The 13,866-nt window shown below is 36.3% G+C and overlaps 1 protein-coding gene across 11 annotated transcripts in view; it reads left to right on the top strand.

Annotated features, from left to right (window-relative positions):
• The window catches only part of MICU1 (mitochondrial calcium uptake 1), a 248,383-nt gene that overhangs the window by 51,463 nt on the left and 183,054 nt on the right, over positions 1-13,866 (top strand). For all 11 annotated transcript variants that reach the window (XM_038534294.1, XM_038534296.1, XM_038534288.1 and 8 more), the window contains one exon: positions 5,576-5,737. In XM_038534294.1, coding sequence (XP_038390222.1) covers positions 5,630-5,737 — 108 coding nt within the window. In that variant the 5' untranslated portion in view covers positions 5,576-5,629. The remainder of the gene's footprint in view (positions 1-5,575; positions 5,738-13,866) is intronic.

Below are 13,866 nucleotides of genomic sequence, written 5' to 3'. Positions count from 1 at the left end.
ATCAGTATAGCTGTAATATGCATTCTATTATTAATATTAATGAGATTAAGTATCTTTTCATAGTTCTCAGAGCCATTTTTACTTCTTCTTACAACTGTTTTTTAATTTCTTTTTTTTTTGTTTTTTAATTTCTTTAGCCCAACTTTCTGTTGGTTTGTGAAATATCTTAATAATATTTTATGATTAGCATATTTTTGTATTGTGTTATACTGTTGTTTATTTTTCTGTAGTTGGGCATTTGATCTCATTTTGGAGTGTAACTATTACATTTATTTTGCTGAGAAGAATTTTGAAAAAGTTTTCTTCCCCTTTAGGTTATTTATTTGGGAATCAAGAATTCTCGGATCTACTGTAGATTTTTGTACTAATTAGCTGTGAGTAAACCACATAACTTTTCTGGATCTCAGTTCTTTATCTGTAAAATAAAGATGTTGAATTAAATGATTTCTTGGTCTTGTGACTCTTTGAAGGTTATCAAAAGCAATGTATTAAGCTTAATAGTCTTAAAATAATAGATACAGAAACAGTAATGTTGTTAGAGGTTTTAAAAATACTGTTCTTTTTCTTGTTGGATAATGCTTTCCTTTGGTAACAAAGTTATCTTTCACTTGGCTCCCTTGATATTTCTTAGTTGGAAATACCTCTTCATCTTTTTTCAGTTCACATGAAAGCTACTTTTTAGAGGCATGCTTTGGGCGGGGGTTGGGAGTTGAAAGGGAGTGGAGTACTGTTAAGGAAGAAAAATGCACTCCTCTTGATTAAATTTAATCCTTCTCATAAACATGCTTCATTACTACATAACTGCTGCCAGTTGGCCTATTCAGTTTTCCAGACTCAATTGGAAAGCTAATCTCCTTAGATCTGTTTACATGGTCTCTCATCAAAAATGAATACATTGGACTAGTTACACCCTTTCTTAACTATAAAGTTAGGAATTAAAATTATAATAGAGTCTTTTTCTCATTCTTTTTCTTCGTTTGCTTGGCATCTGTGAAAATTGCACAAGAGAAGATGAATAGATATATATTTTTTAAGATTTAAAAATTTTCAAGTAATCTCTACCCAAATGTGGGGCTCAAACTCATAACCTTGAGATCAAGAGTTGCAAACTCCACCCATTGAGCCAGCCATGTGCCCCTAAATATATCTTTTGATGTGTACTCTAGGGAATGAGATCAAAACCAGTGGTGAAATGATGTAGACAGTAACATTTGAATTGCAACATTAAAATGTAAGCAAACAGTTAGTAGAACTTAAAACTATCAAAATTTATTTATTTATTATTTATTTATTTATTTTTAAATATTTCATTTATCTTTAAAAGAGGCAGAGACACAGGCAGAGGGAGACACAGGCTCCATGCAGGGAGCCCGATGTGGGTCTCGATCACTGGTCTCCAGGATTGCGCCCTGGGCTGAAGGTGGTGCTAAACCGCTGAGCCACCTGGGCTACCCAAAACTATTAAAATTTAAAATCTTCAAGCACCAGAGCATAGGGACATGTATTCTCAAAACTAATACATCTTGATTTTTCTGATATGATCTTACTCCCCCCCCCCATGAAATAGATTAAACTTTTGCCATACATCTTTTCACCAAGATTAGAGAGCATTATAAGATAAAAAGAACCCTAAAGCTCATTTAGGCAATTCTCTCATTTTATAAAATTCTTCCTTAAGAAAGGGAAATAAGTTTCCTTTGTCCACAGCTCTGTAGTAGAGGTGAGGCTAGGTCTTGGGTCATTGGATTCCTATTCCATTTAACTTCTATGATCTGCTAGTTGGTATTATTGTTTCAATCTCCTTCTCCTTTCTGTCTTCCATCTCCTTCACACTTACATATCAGTGTGTGTTGGATACTAATATCTGATGGTTTTTGTCTCTCTTTGGACCTTTAAATTTAATTTTTGGTTCTGCATTTATCATCTAGGCACTTATCACCCAATACTTAGATTATTATTTGCCTTCTGGCTGTACTAAGAGCTTCTACTAGCTCTTTCTGCCTTTGTTCTTTGCAATTTATTCTGACTTCTTTTTTAACATTTATTTTTTTATTTATTTATGATAGACATAGAGAGAGAGAGAGAGGCAGAGATATAAACAGAGGGATAAGCAGGCTCCATGCCAGGAGCCCGACGCGGGACTCGATCCCAGGATTCCAGGATCACGCCCTGGGCCAAAGGCAGGCGCCAAACCGCTGAGCCACCTAGGGATCCCCCTATTCTATTCACTTCTGATAGATAGCTATTCTTTAAGAAAATACCTTCATCACATTCTTTTCCAATGTAAAGTATGTTGTAGTTTCCTGTTGTATATATGATCAGATTTCTCAGTCCAGAATTCAGATGACCTTCTAAAGTGATTATGGCTTACCTGTTTGATCATATGTCTATTTATATATTTTTAACTGAAAAATGGGATTATGTTGGTGAACATATGTCTATTTATGAGATGTCTATTATGTGGACATATGTCTATTTATGGAGAATATCTAATCTATCTTCTAGTCTTACACACTCCTTGCTTGTTCTAACTTTTGAGCTGGTTATGTTATTTGCCTTTCACATTAAAAACTTCTGAATGCTCTTTTCTTTCTTTTGTCAGGGATGAATAAGTTTTCTCCAGATATATATGTTTTAGTCGTGCTCATTTTTATTATAAGGAGATTTATTCAATCTGAAGAGAAAGTAGAGTATTCACTTCTATTATAGATAAAAGCAATGCTACGTATCCAAGTGTGCTGTGGGCGTGGAAAATGTTAATTTAAAAGTGAATCGGTTGTTGACAGGCAGGAAGAAAATATAGTGAACAATCTCATTGGTGCTGGATTTTGCTAGGATATGTGCAATAAAATGAGATGATTTCTGGGGTTGGGGAAGGTTAAAAAATTGTGTTGCTGCAGCTTGGGTCATAGGAAATAGGAAAGAAAAAAAATTCTTTTCCCACTTTGTCCATAAGGGCAGAATTTAGGTCCAATTTTGAAATTGGGTCTAGATTGAATGAAAACGACTAAGGGATAGGTTTACTTAAGAGATTGTAGGTATAGGTCCCAGAGGAGGGTTAGTTACTGGCTCTGTGATGTTAAGAGATAGCTAAGTAGTCTAACTTGATTTGAACCCAAATGGTAAAAGACATACTTTTCTTAGTATTTTGAGGCTTAGAAGTATACTTAAATGTTAGGAGCCAGTACTTGTATGATTTGTACTTTACATAGTTAAATATTTTAGATACCTATAATGTAACAGGCTCCACACTAGACTGTATGGTTATAAAGAGGAAAAATAATTTTGGCCTTAAAGAAGGCTGAGAGCCAAGTGGGGAAGGCCAACTTACATATGAGCGAATGTATTAATTGCCATAGGAAGATATGTATAAAGTGCAAGATAATTTAAATTAAGAAGCGGTGAACTGTGCTTTGGGACAAAGGGGAGGAGAATGAATATGTGATTTGAATGAATTGCCACTATAAAAAGTCATACAACCAGGAAGAAATGCCCCTTTCTCTTTCAGCCTCCCTGGTGGAATAAAAGAATGAAGACTGTACTCTGGCCTCAAGATATTGTCTAGAGGGAAAAAATAATTTTCTATTAATTCTCTGTATAGAGGTACCAGAAATGATCCTGTCTTTGAGCCATCCATGAGATAGCTATCATTTTTTTTAAAAAAAGATTTTACTTATTTGTTTATGAGAGACAGAGAGAGAGAGAGAGGCAGAGACACAGGCAGAGGGAGAAGCAGGCTCCATGCAGGCAGTGCAACGTGGGACTTGATCCTGGGTCTCCAGGATCATACCCTGGGCCAAAGGCGGCGCTAACCCGCTGGCCACCTGGGCTGCCCCGAACTGATCAAAATTTTATATCATTCTGAGGCCCAGAAGTAAACAAAAGCCTTTGCTGACTAACCTAGTCTTACCTGATATTTAAAATTTTTTTTAATTCTCTAATATCTATACCCTAATATTTTGATACTTCTTCAAGATACCAGTTTAGAAATGTATCATTAAAAAAATGTTTCATGTGGAAAAAAAATGTTTCATGTGTATCTTGCCTAATTAGAATGTAGAGTTCTTTTTGGCCTGTTAGGTCTTATCTGATAGTATGAACTTCAGACATTTTTGTTGAATGAGAACTTCCCAGTAATTCTCTTGTATGCTCAATTAGCCTTTGCTGTGGCAGTAAAAACTCCCAATTTTAGTGACTTTTAATCATAAACGTTTATTTCTCATTAGCATTCTATAGGTTGGCTGAGCTCTGCTCGCCCAGCTAGTCTTCACATTGCCTGGCTCCAGGCTGAGATGCATTCATTATGGAACCCAGGTTGAAGGATCATGTCTGTCAGGGGCATGGTCTTCTCTTCATAGAGTGCAGGAGCACGAGAATGCTAGTAGCAATACTTCTTAAAAGTGCTTTGTGGAACTGGCCCACATTCTGTTGGTCAAAGCAAGGTCTATGGCAAGATACGCACCCAAAATGAAAAGAGTGTGGAAAATAGTATTTACCTGGGATGGGGGATGGGTAAGTGACTGGGTTTTGAACAATAATATGACCTAATACAGATGTTTCTGAGTTAAACAGTGAGAGGAACAGGTGAAATTATAAGTATGAAACGGAAGAATTTGGTGAGTAGGAGACCTTCCAAGGACCTGGAATGAAAAAGATTTAATTAAAACGCCCTGAGCAGAACCACTGAGCCCCCCAGGCCCCTCAGTTTCCCGCATCTTTAAAATGGTTGTTCCACTTACAGATCTGTTGCTTTGCAATGCTAAATCCATCTTTCATTGTCCTTTTTGTGATACTAGAAATTTCTCTCTTGCCACCTTTTGTTAAGGTTTGTCAGTTGAAGGTCTAGAGGGAGACTAGAGAAGGGAGGAGTTTTTCTTCCTGATTCTTGTATGCTCTTCCTGCTTGCTCCTGTAGCACACAGTAGCCAGCAGCATGTGGAATGACTTGGTGCTCTCAACCCCTTAGGGAGTTTTAGTAGCAATACTCCCAAATGCATTTTCCTAGTGAGTTCCATACTTGAACATCTCCCCATGGGTACTTTTCTGAGTTCTACTGACATATTGAGTTCCTACTAGATGACTTTATAGTGACTTCTGTTGGCCTGGCACTTTAGTATATTTCTCAGACATCCGTGGTTGTATCCTCACCACAGGCCTATATCTCAGCCATGTTGAGAGGGGCCTCTTTACAGATTTATCCCTCCCCTGTTGTTCTGCATCACCCCTCGAAGTAGTAGCTGCTCACTTTATCTGTTCTTTTTAACCCTTAGTATTTTACCTGTGTTATAGTTAATAATGCTTTATGTTAAACTTTCCCTGTTCAAATTACTATGTTTTTTTTTTGTCTTCTAATTGTACTTTGATATATCAGGTTACAAGTAGTATTTTTCTCATACAACTGTTCTGTGGGTTAAATGGGATATTATATGGTATTGGTATCGAAAAGTGTTTAATCTGCCATTGAGTTAGTCTGTAACGTTTGTTGGCAACTTTCATATGTCATCTTCATCATCATCATCATCACTGTCACTACCCTACTACTAGTTAGGAATAACATTTCTACTTTTTATCCACAGAATGTTTCGTCTTAACTCCCTTTCTGCATTGGCAGAACTGGCTGTGGGCTCTCGATGTTACCACGGAGGATCACAGCCCACCCAGATCAGGCGACGACTAATGATGGTGGCTTTCCTAGGAGCATCTGCAGTAACTGCAAGTACTGGTCTCCTGTGGAAGAGGTGAGCATTTTTGGAGGATCCTCTTCCTGCATGTGCTTTCATTTATCCAGTTATCTTTGTTCTCTCAAAGGATTACATTGACTTCTGGCTTAACTATATACCAAAATTTCTTGCCCAAATCATTTGGCATTGATAATATTTGTCTGTGAAATAAGATGCTTTGAAGAATTCAGCTATTGTGCCCAAGCAACAATAGGAAATATTCTGCCTCAAGGTCTGCCTATTTCTTCTGCTAAACATTTAAAATAATTAACCAATTTAATAATTTCAATAATTTTTAAATAAATAATTAATATATAATAATAAATACATTTAATAATTCACCAGGTTAGCATGCATAATTCACTGTTTTTTAGTATATTTACAAAGCTGTGCAGCCATCACCATTCTCTGATTCCAAAAATTCTCATCACTCCATAAAGAAACTCCATGCCATTTAGCAGTTACTTCCCACTTTCTCCATTCCTCTCAACCCTAGGCAACCACTGATCTACTTTCTGTCAATAGACAGTAAAATGGAGTAATGGTAACACCTGTCTCAAAGGGTTGTTATGAATATTAAATGAGTTATTATTTAGGTTATTAAAATAACATTTTATTTTATTTTTAAAGTAGGCTCTACACCCAGTGTAGGGTTCCATCTCCATGATCCTGAGATCAAGAGTTTCACACTCTATCAGCTGAGCCAGCCAGGTGCCCCAAGTTATTATTTGTTAAATGCTTAGAAAAGAGCCTGGCACATGACTTTGTAGATAAAAAACATTTATGTAGAAAGTACTTGGCACATAGTAAACTGTCAATAAATGTTATCTATTATTATTGGATATAATATGAAGATGAGAAATAGTGAAGAAAGAAGATATAGAGTATTAACAGAAAATACTGAGTTTCCAAAAAAAGTTAGAGTTGTGATATAAAAGACCCTATATATCATGCCAGGAAATTGTGATTTTAATCTGTAGGCAATGATGAGTTATGAGGTTTTGAAACAAGAGACTGATCACAGACAAGTTTAAAGAAAGATTAGTACAGTGACAACAGTGAAATAAACTGGAGTGAGAAGAAGCTACTGACAGACACTAATACTAGTTTGAGATGATGATGAGGGTACTGGAACCTTAGAAAGGAGTGCATGAGTTTTTAGAAAAATTTCCAGGTAAGATGGACAGGAAGAGAGACAGAGGGAGAGAAAGATCTAGACTGAGGGACACAGACGGAAGGAGGAAGAGAGGGAGGCCAAAGAAGGAAATGAGAAATAGGAAATGCACTTTTTGTCCTTTCACTGTAATAAATAGTAAATGCCTAGTAATTTCTTCAGGCAGATGTTTTCCTGCAACGGAATTAAGAGGACCCCATGCATGCGGATTTAGAATTGCCATCTTTGATATTGGACTAAGCCAAAGACAACAGACTATACCTGAGTTGAGAAGTTGTTCAATAGATTGAATATTTAAGAAATTACTACTCTTTTTCTTTCTCTGAATCACTTTGTTTATACTATTCAGATTAAATGCTGATGTTTAGGTTATTTTATTTTTATTAATTTATATTGTTTTGCGTAACATCACTCCCAGAAAAAAAATAAGATGATTATTTGGAGGGTATGTAGAGCAAACATTCCTTTTTTTAGTTTTTAAAGATTTTATTTATTTGTTTGACAGAGAGATAGACCCAGAGAGCACAAGGGGAGGGGGGCGGGGAGTAACAGAGGGAGAAGAAGAGCACAAGCAGGGTACCTGTGGGATCCCAGGATGCTGAGATCATGATCTGAGCCAAAGGCAGACACTTAACCCCTGAGCCACTCAGGTGCCTGAAAACATTCCTTTTTTTAATCATCTTTTAAAAAATTGTTAACTAAGCAGAAATAAAATGTTTTCCTAAGAAGTGGGATTTAAAGTTCTTCTTGAAAGAGGGCATGATATAGTTTTAAACTTGAAAAAAATTAAAGTTTACAAACATTTTAAAACTTTAAAATTCTTAAATTTAAACTACAAAGAATGAGATGATCTAAAAAAAAAGTCTAAAACAGAAGTAAAGAAACAATCTTTTTTTTTTTTCCATTCCCAATCCCTTTTCCTGAACAAAAAATAATAACACAATAATACAGGTTTGAATCATACAGGTAAGTAACAAAGAATACAATTTGGAATGTTTGCCTTCAAACTAAAGTGAGTATATTCTGGGTTATATAATTAGATATGTGTAAAGACCAGGGGATCCCTGGGTGGCTCAGCGGTTTAGCGCCTGCCTTTGGCCCAGGGTACGATCCTGAAGTCCCAGGATCGAGTCCCGTGTCGGGCTCCCTGCATGGAGCCTGCTTCTCCCTCTGCCTGTGTCTCTGCCTCTCTCTCTCCCTATGTCTATCATGAATAAATAAATAAAATATTTTAAAAAAAGATATGTGTAAAGACCAGATATATACTACCCAAATCCACTAATATAAATTAAGTATGATCCTTTGAAACCATATTACAGTACTGTTAGAGAAGGAACATTTGTCATTTTCCTGTTTTTTTTTTTTTTTTTTTTTTACGTCCTCAGCTTCAAAAAAAGTACTGAAATCTAGTGGTAAGGATTCAAGGTTTGCAATCTGAGTGTGTGGGTTTAAACTGGCTATATAATGTATCTAATGTCACATTCTTCTTCAGCCTAAAGTACTTCTTTTACTAAGAGTTCTTATGTGCCGGAGATAGATTCTATCAGCTTTTGTCTGGAAATACCTTTATTTTGTCTTTACTTTTGAAGGATATTTTCACTGGGTATAGAATTCTTGGTTGACTTTTTTCTTTCTAGCAAGCTGTCATTCTGTTGTGTTTAGCTTTGATTTTGTTTTGTTTTTGTCTTTTCAGTATGGTATCTTCATTGTATTCTTTTTTTGTGTATTTGTGTATGTGGTAAAGTATATGTAGCATCAAATTTACTATTTTAACTATTTTTAAGTTCATTAACATTAACTACTTTCACAGTATTGTGTGACCATCACCACCATCCATCTCTAGAATTTTTTCATCATTTCAAACTCAAACTCTGGACCCATTAAACAGTAATTCCCCAGTCACCTTTCCCCCCATCTTTGGGTATTCTGGTTTCTCACTTTATGAATTTGACTATTCTAGTACCTCTAAAAATAGGATTATACAATATTTGTCTTCTTGTGTTTGCCTATTTAATTTAGCATAGTAATTTCAAGGTTCATCCATGTTGTATCATGTGTCAGAATTTCCTTCCTTTTAAAGGCTGAATAATTTTTCATTGCATGTATATATACCATTTTGTTTATCCATTTATCTACCAATGAATACTTGGGTTATTTCCACTTTTTGATTATTGTGAATAATACTGCTATGAACATTATTGCACAAATATCTCTTGCAGTCCCTGCTTTCACTTCTTGTGGGTATATAACTAGAAGTAACATTGCTGGATCATGTCTTCAGATATTTTTTGAAAAGTCAATAGTAATTCTTATCTTTGTTCTTATGTATGAACTATATTTTTATCCTTGGCTTAGTTTTATGACCTTTTTTTTAAAGAAAGGGGTGGGGAGAGAGGCAGAGGAAGAAGGAGAGAGAATCTTGAGCAGGCTCCACACCCAGCATGGAGCCTAATGTAGGGCTCAATCCCATGACTCTGAGATCACCACCTGAGCCAAAACCAAGAGTTTGACAGAACTGACTGAGCTACCCAGGTGCCCTTGTTTTATGATTTTTTTTATCACTTGTTTTCAACAATTTGATTATAATGTATTTTAGTGCTATTTACTTTGTGTTTATTCTGTTAAAAAATGTATTGATTTCCTTAGACTATGAAATTAAAATTTTTATAAAATTTGAAAAATTTTGCCCATTATTTCTTCATTAAATTTTTCTGTCCCTATTTCTGCCCCATTCCCTTACATACACATGCTTTCTGGGACTTCATTCACATGTGTACTAGACCATGTGATATTCTACATATCATCAGGATTTTGCTTATATTTTATATAACCTTCTTTTTCTCTGGGCTTCAGTTTTGGAAGGTTTTTTTTTTTTAATTCTTGTCTCTTCAGGGTCACTGATCTCTTTTTCTGCGGGACCTTATCTGCTGTGTCTCTCTAGTGATTGTTTAAGAAGATTTTGAAATTGTATTTTCAATCTCTAGAAGGATCATTTAGAAGGGTGCCTGGCTGGCTCAGTCAGTAGAGCAAACATCTCTTGATCTCAGTGTTGTGAGTTCAAGCCTCACATTGGATGTGGAAATTACTTAAAAGTAAAATTAAAAGAAAATAGAAGTACCATTTAGAAAATATTGTTAATTGGAGTATCTGGAAAGATGGCAGCATAAGAAAATCCTGAACTGTCCTCCTCCATCAGACCTACCAAATCTATGGCTGTATATGGATAACTTCCCTCTGCAAAAGATCTGAAAACTATAGGTACTGCTTTTCACAATAGAGAATATAAGGACCACACCAAGCTGGGAAGGAGAGGCAGAAACACAGTCCTACCAAAAAAAAAAAAAAAAAAAAAACTTACCCCAAGAATGGCAACATTCACTAGGCAATGCTTCTCCTGGAGGAATGAGGGATTGGTGCCCCACATTGATACCTGGGATCTGCACTGGAGAGATAAGCCTGAGGATCTTTGACTTGCAAAATCAATACGTTTGACATCCAGGAATCCAAAAATTCAATAGGAAACTGAGATTCCCTTCTTAGAGGGCTCATGTGCAGTCTTGCTTGCACTGAGACTCAGAAAAAAACGAGCAGTTTGAAAAGGAATTGCCAGTGACTCACAGAAGGCCTATAATAGGTGTGGAGATCCTTCCTGAGGAGCAAGGGATTCAAGCCCTGCACTGGGCACTCCCTATACCACCCCTACCCTAGAAAGACAAGCCCCCATTTATTCTGGCTTGAAAATCATCAGGGTTTAACTCTAGGAGAGGTGGAGGGCCATAGGAAACCAAAACTGTGCTCTTAAAAGGCCCATCGACAGTCCCACTCATTCAGACCCAGCATATTGGAAGCAGTTTGAAAAGCATCTGGGCCATATATGAGGATTTATTCACTAATTTTAAGGCTTGTGCCAGAAAGGCAAGGTTCTGGGAACTTTCTCCAGGAATGGAACTGCTAGCAGCCACCATTTCTTTTGTCTTCCTTCAGACTAGCTGGCCCAATGAAGGCAACAGTTCTGACCATCTCCATCTCCATTGCTCACACTATTTGCCCTGCCACGGCATTTCCCTGTGGACTGACCTGTCATGTTCTCCTCCAAAGCAACTCCTACCCAGCCTCGCCTGATGAGCAGTCTCATTCAGGACCAGTGCCCCTTCAAAGCAACTCCTTGGGAGAGTTGAGCTGGGGGCAGCCCTGCCCCATGAGCACACCCATAGCAGTGCAGTTAAGCCTCACAGCCAGCTACACCAGGTGCTGACCCTACTCACTGAACACTCACAGCAGCTGCAGACTGGCCTCTAAGCCTGGCAGGCTGGGATCAGCCTCATCCACCAATGCACCCATAGCAGTTGCAACCCAGTCACAATAAGAGGGTGCATGCAACCTACATTGTTGAGAGAGCTCCTAGAATGTATTGCAACTTAAACAACAAGCAACTTAAAATAGACTGCTATATACATAGGTGTTATATATGAACCTCATAGTTACATTACTATAAACCTATAATGGATACACAAAAGACCATGAATACATAGCCAAAGCCATCCTGAGAAAGAAGAGCAAAGCTAGAGGCATCCCATTTCCTGATTTCAAACTATAGGCCAAATCTATATTTATGAAAACAGTATGATACTTAAAAACACATGTAGATCAATAGAACAGACTAGAGATCCCAGAAATAAACTACATATGTGGTCACTTAATATTGACAGGGAGCCAAGAATAGTAAGATGGTAAGATAACAGTCATTTCAGTAAATATTATTGGGAAAGCTGGATAACAAGTCCAGAAGAATGAAATTGGATCCCTATCTTACCCTATTCACAAAAAATAATTCAGATGGATTAAATGCTTTAACATAAGATCCCAAAGTACACACTTGGGGGAGGGGGAAGTAAAGGAAACTTAGGGTCTTGGAACTATTTTTTGGATAACAAAAGGACAAGCAACAAAAGCAAAATCAGCAAGTGGGACTACATTAAGTTAAAAAGCTTAAAAAAAAAAAAAAAGCTTGTGCACAGGGCAGCCCCGGTGGCCCACGGTTTAGCACCGCCTTCAGTCCAGGCTGTGATCCTGGAGACCCGGGATCAAGTCCCACGTTGGGCTCCTTGCATGGAGCCTGCTTCTCCCTCTGCCTGTGTCTCTACCTCTCTGTCTCTCTCATGAATAAATAAATAAAATCTTAAAAAAAAGAACAAAAAAGAAAAGAAAAAAAAAAGCTTGTGCACAGCAAAGGAAATAAAACAAAAAGGCAACCTATGGAATGGGAAAAAATATTTGCAGAGCATATGTCAGTTAAGAGATTAATATCCAAAATATATAAAGCATACAGCTCAAAAGTGTAAAAACAGATGATCTAATTAAAAAACGAACAGAGGACCTGAATAGATGTTTTTCTAAAGTAGACATCCAGATGGCCAAACAGGCACATGAAAAGGTGCTCAACATCACTAATCATCAGGGAAATGCAAATCAAAACCGTAAAAAGATATCACTTCATACCTATGAGAATGGTTAGTCTCAAAATAAGGCATAACAATTTTGGTATAGATGTCTAGAAATAGGAATCCTTGTGCACTATCGGGAATGTAAACTGACTTAACCACTTTGGAAAACAACATGGAGGTTTTTCAGGAACCTGAAAATAGAAAATATTCTAAAAATAGAATAACATATAATCCACCATTCCCAAGGAAATGAGAACAGGATCTTGAAGTGATATCTGGACTCCCATGTTTAATTCAGCATTATTCACAAAAGTGAAGATACGGAGACAACCTAACTGTCCTTCAAGAGATGAACGTGTAAAGAAGATTTGCTACACACACACACTCACAAATATTATTCAGCCTTGGAAAGAAGGAAATCCTGCCATTTACATCTACATTGATGGACCTTGAAGGCATTCTGCTACTGAGATAAATCAGACACAGAAATAAATATACTATTGTATGGTATCACTTATATGTGAAATTTCAAAAACCTGAACTGATAGCAACAGTCATTAAGACAGTGATTTTCAGAGGCTGGTGGTTGGGGAGTTGGGGAGTTGGGGAGGTGTTGGTCAGAATACAGCCTACAGTCAGAATATAAATATGTTCTGGGATCTAATACATAGTGTTGTGATTACAGTTAATAATACAGTATTGTATACTTGAAAATTGCTAATAGACTAAATCTTAAATGTTCTCACTCAAGAAGATTATAATTATGTGATGTAATGGAGGTTTTAGCTAATACAGTGGTGGCAGATTGATACAGATAAGTATCAAATCAATACATTGTATGCCTTAAACTTACAAAATTATCATTAGTTATATCTTAATAAAAAACTGCTTTGATAATGTAATTTAATGCAAAATATACTTTCAGATAAGGATAAAGAAAACTAACTATCATAATTATTAATATGAATCTGTGAAACTTGCGAAGATCTTGTGGAAAAGACCATCACTAATTGCTGACTGTTCTAGTTGATGGCCAGTATAAAAGGAGGGTCAAATAACAAATGATGTTACTTTTTTTTTTTTCTTCTCAAAATGTGTTATTTTGAAAAAGCACAAAACAAGTTAACTTCAGCCACATACAAATATTCTGTAATTTTATTCCTTCCTTTCTCTTTATGGTACTGATGTCACAAGTTACATCTTTTATATTGTGTATCCATTAACATTTTTTATGATTAAGATTTTTTTTAATATTTGATTTTTGAATTTCTTTTGTAGAATTTAAAGAGATTTACACATCATCATTATAGGACAACAGTATTCTGTATTTGTCCATGTATTTGCCTTCATTAATGAGATTTATACTTTATATGCTTTCATGTTGCAGTATAATATATTTCAACTTGTAGAACTTCCTCTAGCATTTTTTTTTTTTTTTTTTGTAATGCAGGTTTGGTAGTATGAACTTCCTCAGCATTGTTTATCTGGGAACATCTTTCTTTCTCCTTGATTTCTAGAGGACAGTTTTA

Source organism: Canis lupus, chromosome 4 (genome assembly GCF_011100685.1).
Source record: "Canis lupus familiaris isolate Mischka breed German Shepherd chromosome 4, alternate assembly UU_Cfam_GSD_1.0, whole genome shotgun sequence".
Taxonomy (NCBI): Eukaryota; Metazoa; Chordata; class Mammalia; order Carnivora; family Canidae; genus Canis; species Canis lupus.
The sequence above is the reverse complement of the archived record's forward strand: the minus strand, read 5'-3'. Positions and strand labels throughout refer to the sequence as shown.